The sequence below is a fragment of the Lissotriton helveticus genome, chromosome 3_1 (assembly GCF_964261635.1).
Source record: "Lissotriton helveticus chromosome 3_1, aLisHel1.1, whole genome shotgun sequence".
NCBI lineage: Eukaryota > Metazoa > Chordata > Amphibia > Caudata > Salamandridae > Lissotriton > Lissotriton helveticus.
Window position 1 is genome coordinate 1,981,325,783 of NC_136061.1, and position 20,878 is coordinate 1,981,346,660.

The 20,878-nt window shown below is 45.2% G+C and overlaps 1 protein-coding gene across 1 annotated transcript in view; it reads left to right on the top strand.

Annotated features, from left to right (window-relative positions):
- ADAMTS17 (ADAM metallopeptidase with thrombospondin type 1 motif 17) overlaps positions 1–20,878 on the top strand; it is a 1,305,267-nt gene that overhangs the window by 172,452 nt on the left and 1,111,937 nt on the right. The window contains exons 5-6 of the mRNA XM_078683112.1: positions 11,349–11,432; positions 17,663–17,820. Of these exons, the coding sequence (XP_078539238.1) occupies positions 11,349–11,432; positions 17,663–17,820 (242 nt within the window). The remainder of the gene's footprint in view (positions 1–11,348; positions 11,433–17,662; positions 17,821–20,878) is intronic.

The following is a 20,878-nucleotide window of genomic DNA, read 5'->3' on the forward strand; positions in this document are numbered from 1 at the left end:
TGTGAAGTATCTAAGGTAATCCAAGGAATGAAGAATTTGGCCAATCTGTCTTCACTCTTCCAGTAATCCCATTTATTCATCTGCTTATAATTCGGGACTTCTGGCAACACAGAATCATAATTGGAGAAATAGTATTCAAAACTATCTCTCTCATAAAATATACTAAGCAATAAGCTACATGTAATGCCATATGTCAGAGGGAGGTGATGATATCGAATTCCTTCATCTACAGACGCAGGCAACTGCATGCAGACGTAGCAATCCTTAACCTCCATGGCATCCACGTATTCATACAAAAGTTTAGCATAAGCATTTGACCTAAAGTCTCCTTGGGACTCGTCTACATGTAACCTGCGGGCTTCTGCAGCCAATAACGCTTTCTCTTGAGTGTTTTCCCTTTTCTCACCTGCAACAGTGGGTGTAAGTGTTACTACAGAATTCGCATCAGTTACCTTTACCTCTTCCTCATGTCCCTTTACATAAGAAATTGTTACCACTAAAGCTATTAATATTATCACTCCTACTATTAGTGTACCTATTATACATTTAGCTCTGCGGTTCGGGGTGCCGGCCTCCATTTCGTCAGACAATCTAGCTTTTCCCTTTCTCTTTGCAAAAAAAAATTCTTTTCCTCTCGTTCCTTTACAGTCTCTTTCAATCCTTTTTTGTCTTTAGAATCCACACAGCTGGAGGCTGACAGCCTTTTTCGCAAAAAGTCCTTTCACAGTTCAAAAAGACAACCCTAGCCCTTCTCCATCCACTCAAGGGGTTCCCTAAAATTCTCTGCTTCCTGGGCGCTAGGTAATCTTCTTTTCTTCTGCTTGCTTTATTTACAAAGTCCTTTAACAATCGACTATTAGATTTGTGGTTGCAGCTTCAATAGCATAGTTCAATATTTCCATGCGAAGAGTATGCTCTTCATGTGCTGTTATCGTGGTACCAAAGTCGGGGAATTTCAATTCTGTAAGAAACATGTGTTTTAACTTGCTGAGGCGGGGAGGTCTGGGGAGCACGAATGTTAGTGACCCTTCTTGTTCGACACCGGGTACCAACAGTTGTATTTCCACGGTGATAATGGGCTCAGAACTGGACACCACCACCGCTCGGATCCTCCCTGTCTCCGGTTTCACAGACATTTGTCGCCAGATATGTCCACTCAGGTGTGGAGTATCTTCTGTTAGGCACACGCACTCTTCTTGACCTTCTTCGGTCTGGTGCTTCAGCGCCCTGAGCACCTTCTTCTGGGTCTGAGTCTTCTGATATCGGAGGAAGGGTTGCTTCTGGAGTTGACCTCAGGCTAGAACTTCTTCTTTGCGGCCAATTTGCTTCTCCACGTGCCCTTCTACTCCTTCTCCTTCTGGTCTGTTCTCGCTCTCTTTCAGACCTGTCAGGGTCAGACTCGTACTCCCAGCTGTCTTCTCCTTCTGTAGCGTCTTCTGTTTCGCTGTTGTACTGACCGTCCTCAGCTTGGTCAGACTCGTTCCCTGCTTCCACTGGCACCTCTACAGCTTGGCTAGCCCCCTCTATGGCTTCCTGGTCCTCAGCTGGACGTCCATCCGAGAGAGGAGCTGTTTCCAGAGGTGCTGGAACCCTTTTCGTATGCGACGCGTGTATCCAGTTGGGCAGGCCTCCCACCTTTACAGCTGTACTTGTGATCAGGATGACCTGGTAGGGCCCACGCCAACGAATATCCAAGCAGCTTCTTCTCACATGTTTCTTCACCAGGACCCAGTCCCCAGGATACAGGTCATGGCAAGGGCCCTGGCACGCTGGAACCTCTGCAGCCTGCACCTGAAGGGACACAGAACGCATGGCATCAGACAGCCCCTTACAATAGTCCAGGATCATATCATCTGTGATATTTAACAGTGCAGTAGCTGGAATAGATGGCAGTCTCATTGCTCTCCCCATTAACACCTCATGTGGTGACAACCCTGTTCTTCTGTCTGGGGTACTACGAAGGCTCATGAGTACCAATGGCAGGGCGTCAGGCCAATTCAGGGTCGTTGAGGAGCAAACTTTCGCTATTCTGGACTTGATCGTGCCATTAATTTGTTCCACAATTCCTGAGGCTTCTGGTCGGTAACTGCAATGGAGCTTTTGGTCTATATTCAGTGCAACACAAATCATCTTCACAAGCTCGCTGTTAAAATGTGTTCCCCTATCTGATTCCAAAAAGGCCGGCACCCCGAAACGAGGGATAAGTTCTCTAAGCAGTAACTTAGCCACTGTGAGGGTGTCGCACCTACGTGTAGGGTATGCCTCAACCCATCTGGAGAACACACAAACAACCACCAGGACATAGCGGAGGCGGTTGCATCTTGGCATTTCAATGAAATCTATCTGCATTCTATTGAATGGACCTCCAGACCTTCCTATGTGACTTAGTGCAACTGGTGTTCTTTTCCCTACATTCAGCTGCTGGCAGGTCACACAACGCTGGCACACTGCTTCTGCTGCTATTCTAAACTTAGGATTGTACCAAGTCTGTCTAAACACTCTCAGCATAGCATCTCTCCCTAAGTGTACGGGACCATGTATGAGTCTAGCCATTGGACTCACCATCTCATTGGGCAACACTGCTCTGCCGTCTGCTGAGACCCAAAAATGAGTCTCACCCATTACACATCCTGCCTTTTCCCATGTTTCTTTCTCAGAATCAGGAGCATTTTCTTGCATGGTTGACAATTCATCCCAAGTATCAACAGTTTCCAGTATCATGGCTAATTCAGTTCTTACATTTATTCCACCCACATCCACCTCTGTGAAAGAGTAACCTTGTTCTGCGCAATACCGCGCAACTTCATCAGCATATCTATTGCCTTTTGAAACAAAGTCCTCATTTTTGGTATGTGCGATGCACTTTACAACTGCGATACTTGCTGGACATTGCAATGCTTCTAACAACAAGCGCACAAACTCTCCATTGCGAATGGGAGAGCCTGAAGAAGTCATGAACCCTCTTTGAGACCATAACTGCCCGTAATCATGAACTACCCCAAACCCGTATTGGCTGTCGGTGTAGATGGTGACTCGAATTTGATTGCCTGCTAAGCAAGCACGTGTTAGGGCAACAATCTCGGCTACCTGAGCGGAGTTTACTCCTTCCAGGCACCCTGCTTCCACAACTCCTTCAATTGTACAAACAGCATAAGCTGCTCTCAACTGCCCAACTTCGTCTCTTACACATGAGCCATCGACAAAGAAAACTTCATCTGGGTCCGTCAGTGGCTCATCTACGATGTCGGGTCTGGGTTTGGTGCATAGTTCAGTCACATCGAGACAGTCATGGTCTGTATATTCATCATCATCATCAATATCATTTGGAAGTGGCATTAAGGTAGCAGGGTTCAAAACAGAGCATCTCTTGAGGGTCACGTTCTCTGCAGCAAGAATAACTTGCTCATAGCGCGTGAGCCTGCTATTGGTCAGATGCTGTGTTTTGGTCCTGGTCATCAACAGTTCAACAGAATGTGGCACGCACACCTCTAACGGGTGCCCCATAACAATATTTTCACATCTCTCAATGCTGACACCCGTTGCAGCAACGGATTTGAGACATCCGGGCAACGCTGCGGCTACTGGGTCTAAAGTAGCCGAGAAATAAGCAACTGGTCTACGGGCATTCCCATGGATTTGGACCAACACAGACAACGCACAACCTTCTCTCTCACAACAGTAAAGAAAGAATTGTTTATTGTAATCAGGCATTCCCAATGCCGGAGCACGACACAGGTCCTCTCTCAGCTGTAAGAATGCCATCAAACAGTCTTTGTCCCATGGTACCGGATCACTCACCTCTTTGTGCGTCAGTTTTTGCAAGGGCTTTGCTTTCAGTGAAAAGTTCACGATCCACTGTCGGCAATAACCCACCATCCCTAGGAACATCCTGACCTCTCTCTGTGTCTGAGGCGCGTTCATTTTCATGATCGCCTCTATCCTGTCTGGTGACACCTTTCGTTTGCCTTTCTCAATTCTGTGTCCCAAGTACTGCACTTCTGTCAGGCAGTACTGCAATTTTCCCGGGGATACCTTATGCCCATTGGCAGCTAGGTGATTTAACAAAGCAATGGAGTCTTCCCTGCAAGCTTCTTCTGTGTCTGACGCCACAAGGAGGTCGTCTATGTACTGGACCAGAACTGACTTCTGGGGCAGCACTAGACTTTCAAGATTTTTCTTCAGAAGCTGGTTAAAGATCGATGGACTCTCTGTATACCCCTGAGGGATACGACACCATGTTAGGACGCGATTTTCCAGCTTAAATGCGAAAAGAAAATGGCTATCTTCGTCCAAAGGGATCGAAAAGAAAGCCTGACAAAGATCTATCACAGTGAACCACTCAGCTTGGAATGGAATCTGAAACAGTATCACTGATGGATTCGGTACCACTGGACAACATGAAACGACTATGTTATTAATCTTTCGAAGGTCCTGCACTATCCGAAATTTCCCATTTGGTTTCTGCAGACCCATAATCGGGGAGTTACATGGACTACCCACGATTTCTTTCAGTATTCCCTGTTTAATCATGGACTCGATCACGGGTTTTATGCCTGCAATCGTTTCTGGAGTCAATTTATACTGGGGTGTTCTTGGGAACTCAGCATGCGGTTTCACTACAATTTTCACTGGGTCCACCCCTTTGACCAATCCAATCTCTTCCCCAGTGAAATCCCATACCTCTGATGCCACTGTCTCTCTCAAATCCCAGGGAAGCTCGTCTACTGTCAAAGTAGGGTACAGCTCCACACATATTCTTGAGTTTGCAACTTTGAAATCTGCATCATCATCATTAGTCAATACCTCCACTCCCTGGGGTGTACAATATATAGTACAATTCAATTTGCACAACAGGTCTCTTCCTAGCAGACACACAGGGCTTGAATCGCAAACTACAAATTGGTGCTCATCGCTGTACTTCCCTATTTTCACCTGTACCGGTTCTGTCAATTGGCTGGTTATTCTCCTGTTTGCGACCCCTACCACCTGTATGGTCTCTCCAGACATGGGCAGGTCTGGAACTGCAGCTGATCTGATCGTGGATCTAGTGGCTCCTGTGTCCACCAGAAATGTCGTAGGGCACCCTGCTACTTCTGCTTCCACATAGGGTCCCCTCTGATCTACCTCTAAGGCTGCCCCGAGGGTGCAGTCTTCTCTTTCCACTCTCTGTCCGGTTAATGGGTCCACATAATAGCATTCTTCACCTTCCACAAACAGGGGCATTTGTCTATAGGTCTTACCCATACTCCCTACTCGAGGAGGTTGCGGGAACTGGGCTCGGGGAGGAGCCCCCCCCCCTTTGAGCACCTTTCCTTGGTATGGCGTCGCCCCTCTCATAGGTGCGCTCTGAACCTCTTCCTCCTCTATCTCTTGCTCTCCGATCTCCACATTGTAAGGGCACTCGCGTTTCCAATGCCCCAACTCGTTGCACTGGTGGCACCTAGTCGTTTTCTTCAAGGTAGCTATGTCTACTCTGGGTCTAAAGGTAGTACTCTCCTCATTACCCTTGTTCTGACTGTACTGCTTCTTACCCCCTGTACCTGTCCCTTGCTGCTGTTGTTGCGGTCCCCCCTTTCCTGCTGTCTGCAATTGTACCACCATCAGCTTCTCTTTTAGTTTCTTAGCCTTGGAGTCTACCTCATCACAGCAGTACCTGGCATATCTCAGTATTTCATCTAGGGGTCTACTTTGCCAACAAATCGAGTGTTGCTGAATCATTAAACTAATATCCGGTCTCAGTCCCAGGACGAACTTGGACACAAATTGCCCTATATCCTTTGGATCCATTACATCCAAGCCGCTATACTGTTTAAACGCTTTCAGCAATCTCTCGTAATATTCGTGAACTGTCTCTTTGGGTTCCTGTCTCGTTCTGTCTATTCTGACCCAATCTATGTCTTGCATTGGCACTTTTTCTTTCAGCCAAGTCATCACTCTCTCGAATTTTGCCATCACGATCTCGGACGGCCCATTAGTCCTAGCATCTCTCTCTGGCTCCGTTGTGGGCCACTCAGCGCTAACCTTGCATGCTGTCCACAGATCCCCTGGTACTACAATGTCAAACAGCGTGTTCAGATCTATCCATAGGACTTTTGAGATCTTTACAAACCTCTCGACTTGCTTGTACCACTCCACGGGGCTCTCTCGTAACTTGGGGAAAGATGTGGTAAAAGCAGCTAAATCTCCCCTACTCCAAGGGACATGTACATAGCTCCCATTGGCAACTTCACGCAAAGGGTAAGCTTCTATTCCCTGCTGTCCTGGTGTTATACCAATCATGCTTCTCCTGCCGGTCCCTTTCTTGGACCACCTCTCTTCCCATTTATCTAGTGCCCTCCATGTCCTTATTCCAGTAATCAGTTCCCTTATGTGTGTTTTCAGCCCAATCGTTCTCCTCTCATCTAGATCTCGATCTGAGTAATGTAGCCTGTGGTTACCCTGTAATGCTTTGGTTCTTGACAAGTCCACCATATATTTGCCTGCTAGTTCGACTAACTTCTCATGGACTGCTCTCGCCTTTCGTGTGATGTCCTTTGCCATATACAGTATTTCATCCTGTTCATACATTTCCATTCTTTCTAAAGGCAGGGTACCATCTACCATGTCATCCAGATCTGACCTTAAGCTGGAGACATCAAGTCTCTTGGCTTTTATTTCAGCTCGCAATATGTCTTTTGAAGGGGGCTCACTGGTCTCCCTACCATCCCAACTTCGAGCTCTGCGTTTGGGCTCAGGAGAATTAATGGGTGGCCTCCCTTGCTCCCATCTCTCCAGGTCCCATGCTCGGCCATCCGATCTTGGAAGGTGATGGAACACGGGCCTTTTATCCCTACTCTCTCTCTGCCCACTCTCTTCTTCTCCCCTCTCACCGCACATCTCTCTGTTATTTTCCCTCTGTTCGCTACACTCCCTTTGCCTCGTATCGCTCAGTATCCGATACGATCCTTCCTGGTTCCCCATATTCCCTGGGCTGCGCTCATTTCTGTCATCACAGGGACTATGGTGCGACCTCTCACAACTCCCATTCTGTTCTCTGGTGGCAGGCACACAGTGTGGACACTTAAAGCTGTTTCTGTACTCTTGTGCTCTCCTCTCCCCTTCACTGAGTATTGGGCACGCCACCCCTCCACTCCCGGGGCCCCCGTTTTCCAGGTCTGTTCTACCTCCATTCCGGGCCCAATGGGTGACTCCCCTACTCCCTCTACAGTCCCACTCCGGGCTACTCTCCCCAGCCCCGCAGTGAGTTCGTGCTCTGCTGTCCTGACTTTCCCTTTCTGCTTCTGCAGCATTGATGCACTTTTGAGCCTTCACTGCCTCATCCCACTGCTTCATGTACTCATTTAGCTCTTGAAAGGATTTTCGTCCAGATCCCCTCAGATCCATTGGCCATCTAGGGCCCCCAGGATCTTCTCCTGGGTCCCCTGCTGTGTGCATCGGGGTGCTCCACTCTCTGGGTATTGGCATCTGACTTGGGGAATTAGTGGTATCGTTCCTCCTTGCCTGCTCTGCTCTTTCTCTGTCTTTCCGTTTCCGTTCTTCCCCTTTTGCTCTCTCTTGGTCATATATCGATATTATAGGACCTATGGTAACAGGTACCTGTAGTGCATCTGGTAATGGGTAGGATGTGGCGCTTTCCGTTTCCGGCGCTCTTTGTACCACAAACCTACCGACCACCTGCTGCACCTGACTAGGCTGGAACAACTCTTTCTTTGGCTCAGGATCCCACTGTGAACTGGGAAGCGGTCTATGCTCTCCTGCAATGCCCCCCTTTTCTCCTTCAGTATTCTCGACCTCTCCCCCTTCTCTATTATACGGGGGTGGCCTGTCTGTCAGTAATCTGTTTATCAGGCTGTCCTCTGTTTCGCTCTCATCATCTTCTTCTAGGGGGCTTTTATTTACTGGCGCCTCTAACACTGGGTACAGTTTATTTATTTCCAAATTATGCACTCTCCATCTTTTAGCATCCGCATCCCACCTGGCATCCTGTACTGCCCTTACCGAGCGTTTCACCCTTTCTTGTCGTCTGTTCATATTCCTTTCATGCGCTGCCCTAAGCCATGCTTCAAGGGCTTCAAACTGGGTTGGTCTAGGCAAGGGTCTCTTTGAGGTCATGACTGATTTCAATCGATGTAACACCTCTAATCTGAACGTCCCGTACTTCGGGAACGTCAGTTCCTCGTTTCCTTCAGTAATCTTACTCCACTCTGATATCCAAAGGATCGTATGCAACCCAACATTTACTGCCATATAACGAGCTGGCGTACCCTCCGGCGGGGCTTCTTCCCCTTCGTACGATCCTCGCCTCTCTTTCTTAAACAGCGCTTTCAACCATTTAAAACACTTCATAATTATGCGCACAAAATTCAGCCTCGCTACTCTGTTTACTTCCTGATGACAATCCACCAATCCTGTCGCGGCTTTGCTAGCTTGGCCTATCACAGCGCGGTCTTTCTCCTGTTGGCCAATCACGTCGCGACCCTGTATGACGTGTTCGCTAGCTGGCCTATCACAGCGCGGTCTTTCTCCTGTCAGCCAATCACTGCGCGACACCACCTGACGTCTCTTTTCTCCGCTTCGCAGCAGCACCCCTCCTTTCTCAACTCGTCTCCCGGTTATGCATGCGTCCCATTCATACACTGAAAAAATGACTACTTCCGACCAAGCGGTCACTTCTCTCGACTGTACGTCCACAGTCTATCTGTAATTGTCAACACAACTGACGAGATGTCTATCGTCTCTCTGATAGGTTACTTACACACACAGTAACTTCCGACCAGCGTCCGTTACTCACGCACTCACTCTTACGTTCCCCCTATCTCGGTCTCTCGGGTGATCAATGGTACCTCATGACCCCCTTCACACTAGTTGACAATTACTCTGGGTGTCCGATACACCCGAACCACTTAAGCTCTCTTTGAACTTAAGATTTCCACCGGTTGCGCGCGCTCACAACCTGTTCCACAGTCACTCTACAGACATTCAACTCCGCCAGACATTACAACATAGATACAATACAAAAACACCGCAATCTAACACGCATAACCCTTTATACTCACTCTCAACCGATACTGCTGCTTTTTCTGTCTCACGTCATCCGGATCTTCATCTGCGGGCTGTTCTTCCGATCATCGATTTCTAGGGCCTTGGGGTAAGCTAACCTGGCCTAGGTCACCGTCCTCAAGAAGGCAACCATCCTCTATAGCTACCAACTGAAAGGGCGAGATTTTGATCGATACCTTATATCTATTGATCCAAACCTCGATCTGGTCGACTGAACCTTTATTGCCTGTCTTGGAAGGAAACAGTACACCTATCTGCAAATTAGTTCACCCAAGAAAGGACTCTACTCTCAAAGATCACGGACAACTTCTAGGTTTCAAAAGTTTATTGTAAAGATATAATGAGCTGCAAATACAAGCATCTCAGAATGAGATTCACGAGGTACACAGGTCCAATTACATACATGTGCTCTCGAAAAGCCCTCAGACGAGCAACAGAAATCACTAACACAAGTTCTAAAAATAGCAAAGCTATCAGCATAGACGCATATCTCTCCTTCATTTAGGTTGGAGGAAAACAAACACAGGTTAGGCGTCCCTACCCTGTTCTAGATGGTATCCCTACTTAACCAAATCCCAACCTAACAAAGGTGTCAGCAATGAATGACCCCCAAGGGAAGTCACCCACTCTAAGTCTCTTGGTGAAAACCTAAAGTTCTCCAGTCATGACCCCTCACTGCCTACCCATCCGCTCTCTAAAGGGTCCTCAGGTCTCTGCTCTAACTCCACCCAGGGGTGCTGTCCCTAATACAAAATAGTCAACAACATTTGAGACGCCCCTTGCGAAACGCCTCTCACGTGGTGCAACTTCAGGCTTTTTCCATGATGCTTTGTATTGGGCCTCAGACGTTAGAGTTGACCTTGCTTCTCAGTCTCTTCTCCGGCCCGCTGATACCCCTTAAACATTCCAGAACCCTCCTCCATGTCTGGGCCGTCTACTGAACAGGCCTCTATTCATTCACTTATAATTGGATCCCCCCTTTCCTGTTGCAGACAGATATCTGCCGCCAAGAACCCAACTCTCATAGACTTCTAAAAAGGCTTGCAACATTTCTCAGCCCAGACATGTACGTGTAAATCAATGCTAAAACATTTCAGGCCTACAATATTTCACATTATGATTATAGCATTCAATTTCTTCATTTAATTAAAGCATGTTAAAACTCTTATTCTATTATTTAGAAAACATTACTCTAAATCATGGCCCATTAATGCAATGACCAAAAACGTTAAACAATCTGTGTCGTGAAAAGAAACACCTTCCCTTTTAGCTCCAGCTCTGGCCCTGAGGCCTACCACGTTCTGCGTTTTACCACAGACCATCTTATATGTTAACAGCTACACGACATAGATTCAAAATAATCACGTCTAATAAAATCATATAATGTCACACATTTCTGTATTAGTTCCACTTCTACTTAAATCTCTATATTAGCTATACATTTAGAATATAATTTCAAATACTATTAGCACTCATGGCATTTCTCTTCATGAATTATGCTCTCTATAGGTAAGTGTGATGTACTCATATATTTATATCAGTTTGCGCTCTCTCAGGAGCATGTCATAACACCCACAGCAATGTATTATTATGTCAATGCCCTCTTCATCAGGGTCGAAGAGGGGACTGAAGTTGGAATCAGGATGTTCTATTGATGTCAAAATAACACTCAGATTCTTCATCAGGCAGTCGTTAGCCAGAGGTGGTGGGTCTAAATTGTGTCTTTTAAGCAAAGGGGCAACTGTCCATTTTATAAGCTAACACTAATTTCTCCATTATCTAGAGATAGTATACTTAGACAAGTAAAAATAGAGACAAAGAGGTGCCACTGATAGTCCATTTTACAAGTGGAGATAAGAATTGCTAGCAGACAAGCATCGTGCCTTTTCTGTACATCCTGTGGGAAACAGGAAGAGGGTAGAAAGTAGTCACTAATTCAGATAGGGTAATTAACTAGCACGTCTTGGTCAATGGGTGTGCAGGCCTGAACATGGTAGGCGACAGTAAGATGGCTTCAACAACACTCGCTTCTGACTGGAAGATAGTATGATGGCTTCCCCTACTCTCACCAGGGTAGGAGAAAGTATCATGTCTTTCTCTACTCTTTCCTGGGTGGGGAAGTAGGATGGGTCTGCCCACTCTCCGTCTCTCCTAGACTGAGAAAGTAAGATCATTGGTTTGTTTTGTTTACCTGCAGGCGTGTGCAGCATCAGTCTGCATTACAATATGCTGGTTTTCTTTTTTAAGATTGCTGAGTGTTTAATGCATGTTTTAAATATGTTCGACAGGTGTACAACATGTTCCAGCACCAGAGCCTAGGCATCCGAGTCAACATTCAGGTCACAAAGTTAGTCCTGCTACGCCAGCGTCCGGTACGTACTCCGAATTTTGCAGTGCACGTTGAAAATGTGTTACAGCACAGCTGGAATTTATATGTACGTGGTGTCAGCCCAGGTTTTGGGCAATTTTACATACTCAAATAAGATCAGCAGGTTAAGGCACCTTTAGCAGGGATCTTCCGACATCCATCCATGTTCACCCTTTTGTCTCTGCCTGGGACTAGTGTAATTGCTTACATTGCCTGAGCTGGCAAGCAGGTTTGCAAGATGATCAGAAACAAAGCAAAGGGTATGAGTTAGGCACAATGAGTGTGCTGTATGTGTGATTAAAAAGTAAGTGCATGATTGTGATGTCCCGGTTTAGCTTGTGGCAGCAATTACAAGGCTCTTAAGCCTCACAATATGTAAGATGTGAAATCTGAACTTCAGAGTCTCACCAGGAGTTTATGCTTGACCACTGTCGCTTGCAAGGATTATCTTGTTGGCTGGGAGGCCAAAGTAAGCATTGTTAGCATTGTGCTGACCTGAGGATGGCAGGACCACCATTGATGTATCTCAGGAGGAATAATGATTGTCGGAGGTTGATTCTTGTATATGGTTACATTTAGGGTAATTCATGGTACTGCAAACCCATCCTGCTGGGCTTTTTCCTACTAGTCTGTAGTACAAATTGGAAATGTGTTTCCCCTTACAGGAGCACGAGACAAGCACAGAATATTGACTATGTGCTTACCCTATGGAATACTTCCTGCAACAGGTGACTGCAACACATGGGGTACCGTCTTTGCCACTGTATATACCACCAGTCATTGCACTCCACCAATATCAGTCTTACCGGACATGTTAAAACAAATACAGAATGAACACAGGGCAGCTGCTGCCCTGGAATTGGGGATGAAACTAATGGGAACATTTCCTGGGCTGTCCACAATGATGCTGTCTAACATTAAAGGCAAAGCGGCATCTCTGGCTATTTGCCAAAGGCTCACGTGAGTTACCGATAACTATTGCTGATGTGTACACATCCTTAGGACACAATCATTTGGGAACCAGACCTACTAAACCACCTCTTGTCAAACCTATTACTGACAAGGATGCCAAGCAGACCCGTGAGTTTGCTAAAAAAAACACATGGGAAGAATCTAAGCAACCAAAGAAAGGTAAACCTCGGTAAGGTTCTCCACCCCCAGAGCCCTATATGAGGCACCGCTATTTTTGTGATAGTATTAAAATCAAGGCACCAGACAGGGATCAGAGTTCTGATACACGTTCTCTGTGTTACTTGCAGGACTCATCCATCAAGCAACACAAGAGGGGAGGGTGATCTGAGCTCAGACAAGAGGAGTACGTGAAGCCAAAAAAATTCGAAAGGATGAAAAAGTTCCATTTAAACCCAAATTTTAAAAAAAAAGAAGATTGCGGCTATAACCGCAAAATGTGCCACAAACACTGAGAACCCTCCTTCTGAACTGAAATTTGGCAGTGACTCTCCTCGACAGTGTGGCAGAAGTCACAATAGCATTCCAAAATCTCCAAGTGTTTCTGGCAGTGAGAGCAACTGATAACTTTGTTACAGTTGAAACCCTAAATAAGTGCATAGGCCCTCCAGATAGGTTATATGATTTCTATATACAAATTGAGAGTGACCTACAGCGCACCATTAGAGTAATTCTCTGAGCAAATTTTACAAAGTCTACTGACATCCTTTTAGTGGAGGTCGAGTGGCCCCCATCGTTTCCCCAAACATGCCCACAGGGTGAGGATGTAATAATTCCTTCATTTTCTGCTGTTGTCCCTGAAGCCAAACCAGTTTATGCAGCAGAATAGGCTGTTGCACAAGCCCCAGCTGTATACTTCATTTATGTCGGCGGGGATAAGGATTCTTCTTATCATGTCTTACCCATAAGGTCCAGCCGACAAGTACAACCACAATACCCCATTAAAAGGGATGCTAAAGCCCCTGTTAGAGAAATACTTTCCCAATTGGAGTACTAGGAAGTAATTGAACCCTGTGTCTCTCAGATTAATAATCCTCTCTTTCCTGTTCGGAAACTGGTTCATTCATATCTTATAGTCTTAACTATAGACCTGTAAACAGTCATACCCATATTATTGCAATACAAAATACACACAGTATGGCACTGATTCATAATACAGTCTGTGAAGATACAAAACTACCTTGTATATTTCCATTGGTTTCTTCTGCCAAAATCTAGCACCTGAGATTGGACAGCCTTCTCAACACTTGGCTTTCAACGTCGCTTTGCAAGACTCGCAATGGGATATAAGAACAGTCCAGGACTGTTTGCTGCCCGCATAGTGTCAATTCTACATAACATTGACCCTGACACATTGTCTTATTTGGGTGACATTTACTTCACAGACAATGAGTTAAATCTGCACTTGGCCACAGTGGATTGAATAATTTTAGGATTCACTGCATATGGCTCCAAGTTCCACTTTAAGAATTCTCATATTGCATTTCTAAGTGTCTTTTTCTTGGAATATGAACTTACACATGAGGGTAAGAGTCTTGCCCCTCACTTTTGGAGAAGTGTGCACAATTGTAACCTCCAACCACTTTAAAGAAACTACTATCCTTTTTAGGATTCCTTAATTTTGGCACAACTTACGTTCCTGATTATGCACAACAAGTCAATCCACTGAATTCATTCACCCTGATTTTTCCAGATCAAATTGGACATCAGAACACACAGATAAACTCAGATCTTTACAATCTGACTTACCTACAACCTGTCACTTACATACATATGTAAATACTACAAACCTAGTCATCCAACTCATACCGGGTGCATTTGGATTTACCTATTTAACCTTTATGAAGGTGAAACAAAGCAGAAAGCATATAAATCACATTTATAATCCACTGGAAAAATACTGACTGTGATGCAAATGGCTATTCTTAAAGAGCTTCCACTTGCAGAAGGGAACCACAATATTGTTGTTACTCCTGTTCCAGTCTTAGAGGCTGTCACAAAGGCTAGCATTCCTAACGCTAAAGTCATCCATCCTAGATGAACACAGTGGGTAACATCCTTAACAACTGTTGATGTGGACTTTGTCTTTGACCTGTCCTTACAGACACAGGAATTTCTACAATATGAGTATGTTAATCCTCTGACCAGTACTGTCTTACTTCTTGAACAGTATAAATATATTGTTTACACTGATGGTTCAGCACAGCCTGCTATGAACTCTAAGCAGCAATATTTGACGGCATCCACCATCGTTGTTGTTGATGTCGGACGGAAAATTCCAATCACAAGCAACTCGTACCCAGTCTGTAGGGAATTGCAGTGTGCAGTTGGCTAATCTGAAAGCTTTGCTTCTTACACTCGAATATACGGATTCTGAATTCCCCACACTTATTGTGTGTGATTCACATTACTGTGTACAGTCCTTTAATGATAATTTACATTATTGGCGTCCGAATGGATTCAAAGATTCTATAGGCAACAACATCACGCATAAAATGCTTTGAGTTAAGCTGGCAGACCTCAAAGATAGGTTACCATGTGCTCATGTTAGTCATACATTGAATCATCAACGTGTGGGAGCACATGTTGTAGGGAATTTCCCGGCTGATGAAGCGGTCAAATCTGCAGTTACGACTGCTACTGTTTCTGCAATTACTCATTCTAAAATGAGAATAGATTCTGATATCTTGGCTGCCGTTAATGCTAACAAAAACGGCACCCCTTTACCTAAAGGCTTTCCATTTAAATATACATACCATTTAAGTGAAAAAAACATTCCTTTTGTAACCAATCCTAGAGTTGGTGATCATATGATTCTCAACCAAGAAACCAAGATCGCAGACTAGCTTTGGTGATAGCTGTGCATTGAAGTGTTGCTTCTGCACATGCAGGTATGGCTGCCACAATTTTGTTATAGCATATAGCAACGCTATTGGTGGCATGGCATATATCAACAGGCCAAAAAATATGTCCTGTGTTGTAACATTTGTCAACAAATTAAAGCTTCCACTGTTGATTGTTCACTGCTGACACACTTGGTTATTTCGTTTTAGCTGGATATACTTGCACCACTGTGGTCTCCTTATTTCCGATATTGCTTTTAAATGTATCCTTGTTGCAGTTGATTCTTGCCCAGGATCCCCTGGGCTTGGCCACAGCGTGCTGCTGATGCTTGCACTGTTATTAAAGACATGCTAGTCTTTATTGGGACATATGCATGCAGTACATTCCATTCGGACAAGTGCCCGGCTCTTGCGTCTAATGCATACCGGGTATTATGGCTTCTCTGGGTATACAGGTGCATTATACCTCTCCATACCAGCCTAAGGGCAATTATGTGGTGGAGAGGATGTGCCATGACTTTAAGCAGTCCTTAACAGCTAGAGAATTAGGCAAAGGGCACAGTTGGCTTTTCCACCTATATGGGGTACAATGAGCACATAATTTGCCTAAAAGACCTGGGGTGGCTGGACCCCTTTTGAGGTCCTCTTTGGCATCAAAATATACGTTCCAAACCTTGACGGTCCAGGCATTGTGGCATGGCCACGTCCTTTGATGCAGATGATCATTGTGCTGTCTTACATGATCTACAAAACTTCAATTACACCCAATCCAGTGAGCAGTTGAAAATGTCTGCCTCTGCATGAATAAAGGAAAAACCAGAACCTTCCGACAGAGTTCCACAAATTGGGAATCATGTGTGAGAGAAGGTGGCGGTGAAGGACCTTGGCCTATTATATCGAGTACCGGTGCCAGTCCTTGGCATACAAAGGACAAGAACTATAATCTTGCCACTGCTTTCTGGTTCAAAAGACAATTGATTTTTCTCTTTTGATCACATCAATTTACATCATCTGGTCGATTCTCAACAGTAGGCATCGAGGAGTCCTTAGTAGTTCCCTAACTCCTCCCGTTACCATACAGGAAATTCCTCTACAGCTAGTGAGTGCCACCAAAGCTGTTTATTCACAGCTGGAGGGGGATGGAGAATACAATACAATTAATACCTGCATCCACTACAACTGTCAGCAACACGACTGAAGTTAGTACTGTTCTAAATACGCCTTCTGCAGCTAAGTCATCTATACAGATCCAACGCTTTTGGATTTCACCGATCCAGTCCTTGTACCTGAGCCAACAGTTTTGCGACGAACTGGTTCTTGGTTTTATGTGGGTTGAGATGATTTTTCTTTGGATTATTTTGATGATTCTTCCATTGCGGGGAAACACTTGTGTTGCACAATTTGGCACTGCTCTGTGTACTAGCCTGAAATCAGAAATGCTCCGCTGCAGACAATGATACGCTTCGAGGAGACCGGTGGCAAGACGCGTTCTGGGTCCCATGATGTGGCCCTTTCTCATCATCAGCAAATTGTAGTAATCTCACTGGGATCTTCAGAAGAGTTCCGGTAAGTTTATTACCACAATAGAGCTACAAGATAGCGGAGGAGGGACACACAGGAGCTCCTCTGCTGCCAACTACAGTTCATCATGACATTTTTAACTAGAATCTCTATGACACCAGATTCTAGCTGTATGCTAAGTATTACAAGGTCCCAGCCTGTTTCCTTCATGATTACCCTAGCAGCTGTGTCCCAAGCACTCTTCTCCGATTGTATCCCTCCAGCACATGCTGCCATGGAGTTGAGCATATTTCCACCTGGTATTAACCCTGACTGTTGCCCACCAGCATGGATGATGGTTGCATGCTGCTCACAATCTAGTGTGTTTGGAGGAGAGTATACCCATATTCCATGCTTGAACCCTTTGGCCTGCAAGGTGTGTCATTTTTGCTGTTCATTTGTGACTGCTACTCCCTCCCTACATCATATGGTTCTTCTCTTCCATTATCACTGCATGGATGCTGTACCCAAGACGTATGAGAAGCCAGGACACTCTCAGAGCATGGACGGGCATGTCCGTAAGTGCACAGCTAAATTTTATCGATGCGTCCAATACAAACCCCTAGCTGCCCCCTCCTCAGACCCTGTCCAATGTCAGCTGACTACTCCCTCCCCCAACAAACAACCCCTGTCCCTTAAGGATCCCGTGGAAGTTCCAATACATTATCAACACCTTCAGCATGTTAACAATTGTATCCACTGCTGTTGATTAGAGGTCCAACAGGGCATTAATTATTATCGTGCAATCTTGTTATTATTGTGATACTGCCCAAAAATTTGCAAAAATGTGAGACATTTGAATTTGTTTAACAGTTCAATCATGTCTTCGCCCAGAATAACTGGTTATGTCTGTTTTTTAAAGGCACAGCTATCTATTGGGCACCATGGGGAAAGGGCTTTGGAGAGTTTTTGCCACTGGCAGAATGAGGAATACGGAGGCACCAGCTACCTCGGCAACAACCAGGTGCCCGGTGGGAAGGATGACACGCCCCCTGTCGACGCTGCTGTCTTTATGACCAGGTATTTCTCACACACCTGCTTCTTTTAGAGTAAAGCAAATTATATACGTTATCTTTGCTGTTATTATCCCTTATAAAACTAGGTATGGAAAAACATTTTTTTGATGTTGGCAAAAAAAAAGAACTTTTTGTTTACTAAAAACAAAGTTAAACATTTGTCTTTAGATTTTTGCAGTAGGGTTCTGCAAAAGACCCAGTAAAACGGAACGTTTTAAAAATTTTAGTAAAATGTAGAGCAGTGCCTGATGGGACATTAATATTTTATTTTATTGCAGTTCTTAGAAGCTTTGGAATGGTGTTGGAAACCGCTACATAGCAGTGCCTCTTATGTACACATTGAGTTCCCGACCCTTTAGGGGGACTTGTGCGTGTCTTTGAAGTTGAAGCTCACTTTACATTGTCTATGAAGTGAGGGGCGGGTTAGCCCACATATCTAAACCATGGCACTGACAGTGATTTGCCTTGGTTGGACACTTCTAACAGTATATTTGCTGCGTGAGAGGTGGTCATGCATTCGATGGATATATCCGGCACAAGGCACTTGGTACTTAAAACAGCAGAGCCCAGTGCTTGAATAATGAGTTTCAGACATCCCTAAAGGTGAATGAAATGGTGGGGATGTGAATTCTGAAACTAGTTTACATTTTGAAGCAAAAGTAAATGTGTATTTTCTTTCAAAAAACACTCATAGTTTGAGATATTAAGAAATTACCGTATTCAGTCTGTCATCCTGACCCCCTTCACCGCAACAACCTCATCTCCAAGGTTCCACAAGGAACTTCACTCGGCCACACTCAAATCAATGCCTACATAACTCCATTCACTAAAATCATCTGCACTCATGGAATCAACATCTTATCCTATGCGACACCTATCTCATAATATCCCTCCCCGACAAGACACCAAACACCCGGACCGATTTCTCCACCATTAAGACTGAAGTTGCCAGATGAAGGAAAACCGACTGCCTCAAGCTCAATGCAGACAAAACGGAATTAGTATTCTTCAGCAAAGACACCTCGCTCTGGGACGCCACCTGGTGGCCAATCGAACTTGGACCCACGCACCTCCTGTCTACAAATGCATAGAACTTCAGAATAGTAATCAACAACCAACTCACCTTGGCGGACTAGGTGAACCCATTCTCCATCTATTTCTTCCACACACTGAAAAAGCTCAAGTACATTTTCAAATGGCTCCCCACCAATACTCACAGAAACATCACCCAAGCCCTCATCTACAGCAGACTGGACTATGGTGACACTCTATATCCTGATATCAAAGCACAACTGACCAGAAGTCTCCAGACCATACAAAACTCTGCAGCCAGGCTCACCCTGAACCTCCCACCCCAAACTCACTTCATCCCATACTTTAAAGAACTCCACTGGCTCCCAATCCTCAAACAAGCACTCTTGAAACTCCTTGTGTACAACATTGGTCCTACGTACCTCAACAACTGCATACATTTTAACAAATTCTAACACTTCCCCTTAGCCGGCCTCCTACTCGCACACACCTCAACAGATTCAGCAGTCATGCCTTTGCCTACTTCACTTCTAAAGCCTGGAATGAACTGCCCTGCACATCAGAGCCTCCTCCTCAGTTCTTGAATTTTGCAAGAAAGTGAAGAACTGGCTATTCGCCTAGCCCAGACCCTGACTCACCCATACATCTCCTGCTTCAGCTCCAGGATAACATCCCAGTGAGTTGTGCGCTATAAAAAATACACATAACACAACACGTTCCCGACGTCATAAACAACCATTACAATAGCAGGATCACCGTCCACTGCCATGCTTGGAAGCCATACAGATATCCCTGCTTCAGTTAGGGAACCTGGCATTATGAAAAAAGAAAACGGCTCAGCAACCAAGACATTCCTCCTCCTTTTGTCCCCTAAACCAACCCAAAGCATGTGCCTCAAAGGGGAAAATGGCAATATCGGGCAGAGTCATCTTAACAGCATTATAGGCCCCCAGGCAAAGGTGCACTGGGCCCTACACAACCACTCACAGGAATACAAATGTTTAATTGAAAATGAGTGTTAAATTCTGGTCTGCATGAGGCTCCTATGCTCGTGGGGCTTCCGGGCAACTGCTCAGCATGCCCATGCATTAAGATGGCACTGATATCAGGAAACAACAACCAAGGCATCCATGGTACTTATGACCTTAATCAGCCCTGTAAGAAGCTGAAGACACTAAGAACCAAGAAGAGGGTGGTTCAGTGTGCCCGCAAGGGAACATCAAATCCAGTGGGACTAGAGTCTGCTGAAATGTAATTACTTGTGTAGGAAGTCATTTCAAGATGGTGATTGTGATTGCATGGGTCTTCATTGGGAATGTGGTTCAGCCCAGTTTCCTATGCTTTAATTGGATATGGCTCTTCGATATTTTAGTGTTCCACGCCTCATCTTTATTTTTGTATGCAGTGAAAAGGACCACCTCAGCAAGAAAATAACCTGAGGCCATCCATGTCCAGGCAAGCACAGACAAACCTACAACTCTCTGAGTCAGACTTCTAGTTGACCATTGAGTGGTTCAGTGAGTCTGTGCCGTTCAACACCCCTCAGCATCTTTGTGCCCATTACAGTGGTTGGCCAACGCTCTTCAATGTGTTCATGAAGATTCTTTGAGTGGGAGGGGCTTAGCCATAGGTCTCAACGTAATAAGTTCCTTATCTAGATTGGGTTATTGCCATTCTCTCGCGATGCCACTTTTGCACACAGAGTTGGTGTGTCTGGAGCTGGTGAAAGTGCTCTGATAGTGTCTTGTGTCACAGTTGTATATCCCAGTGTCAGTCCCACGTGCTCTTAACTTTCGAAGATCTCATCTCGTTGTTACTTTGAATGTATGGCTTTGTGCTTGGTGACGCGATACACTCTTGTTTGTGTCCGTGCAAATAATGGTAGTAATGTACACATACAGTCAGTGCTTGAAATGGGAAAATAGAAGTGCAGGTACTCGGTACCAGAGTACCTGCTTGTTTCTGAGAAGTGCTGGTACTATCCTATTAAAGGTATTGCATTACTCTTGAAAAGTGCTGGTACTCTCCCT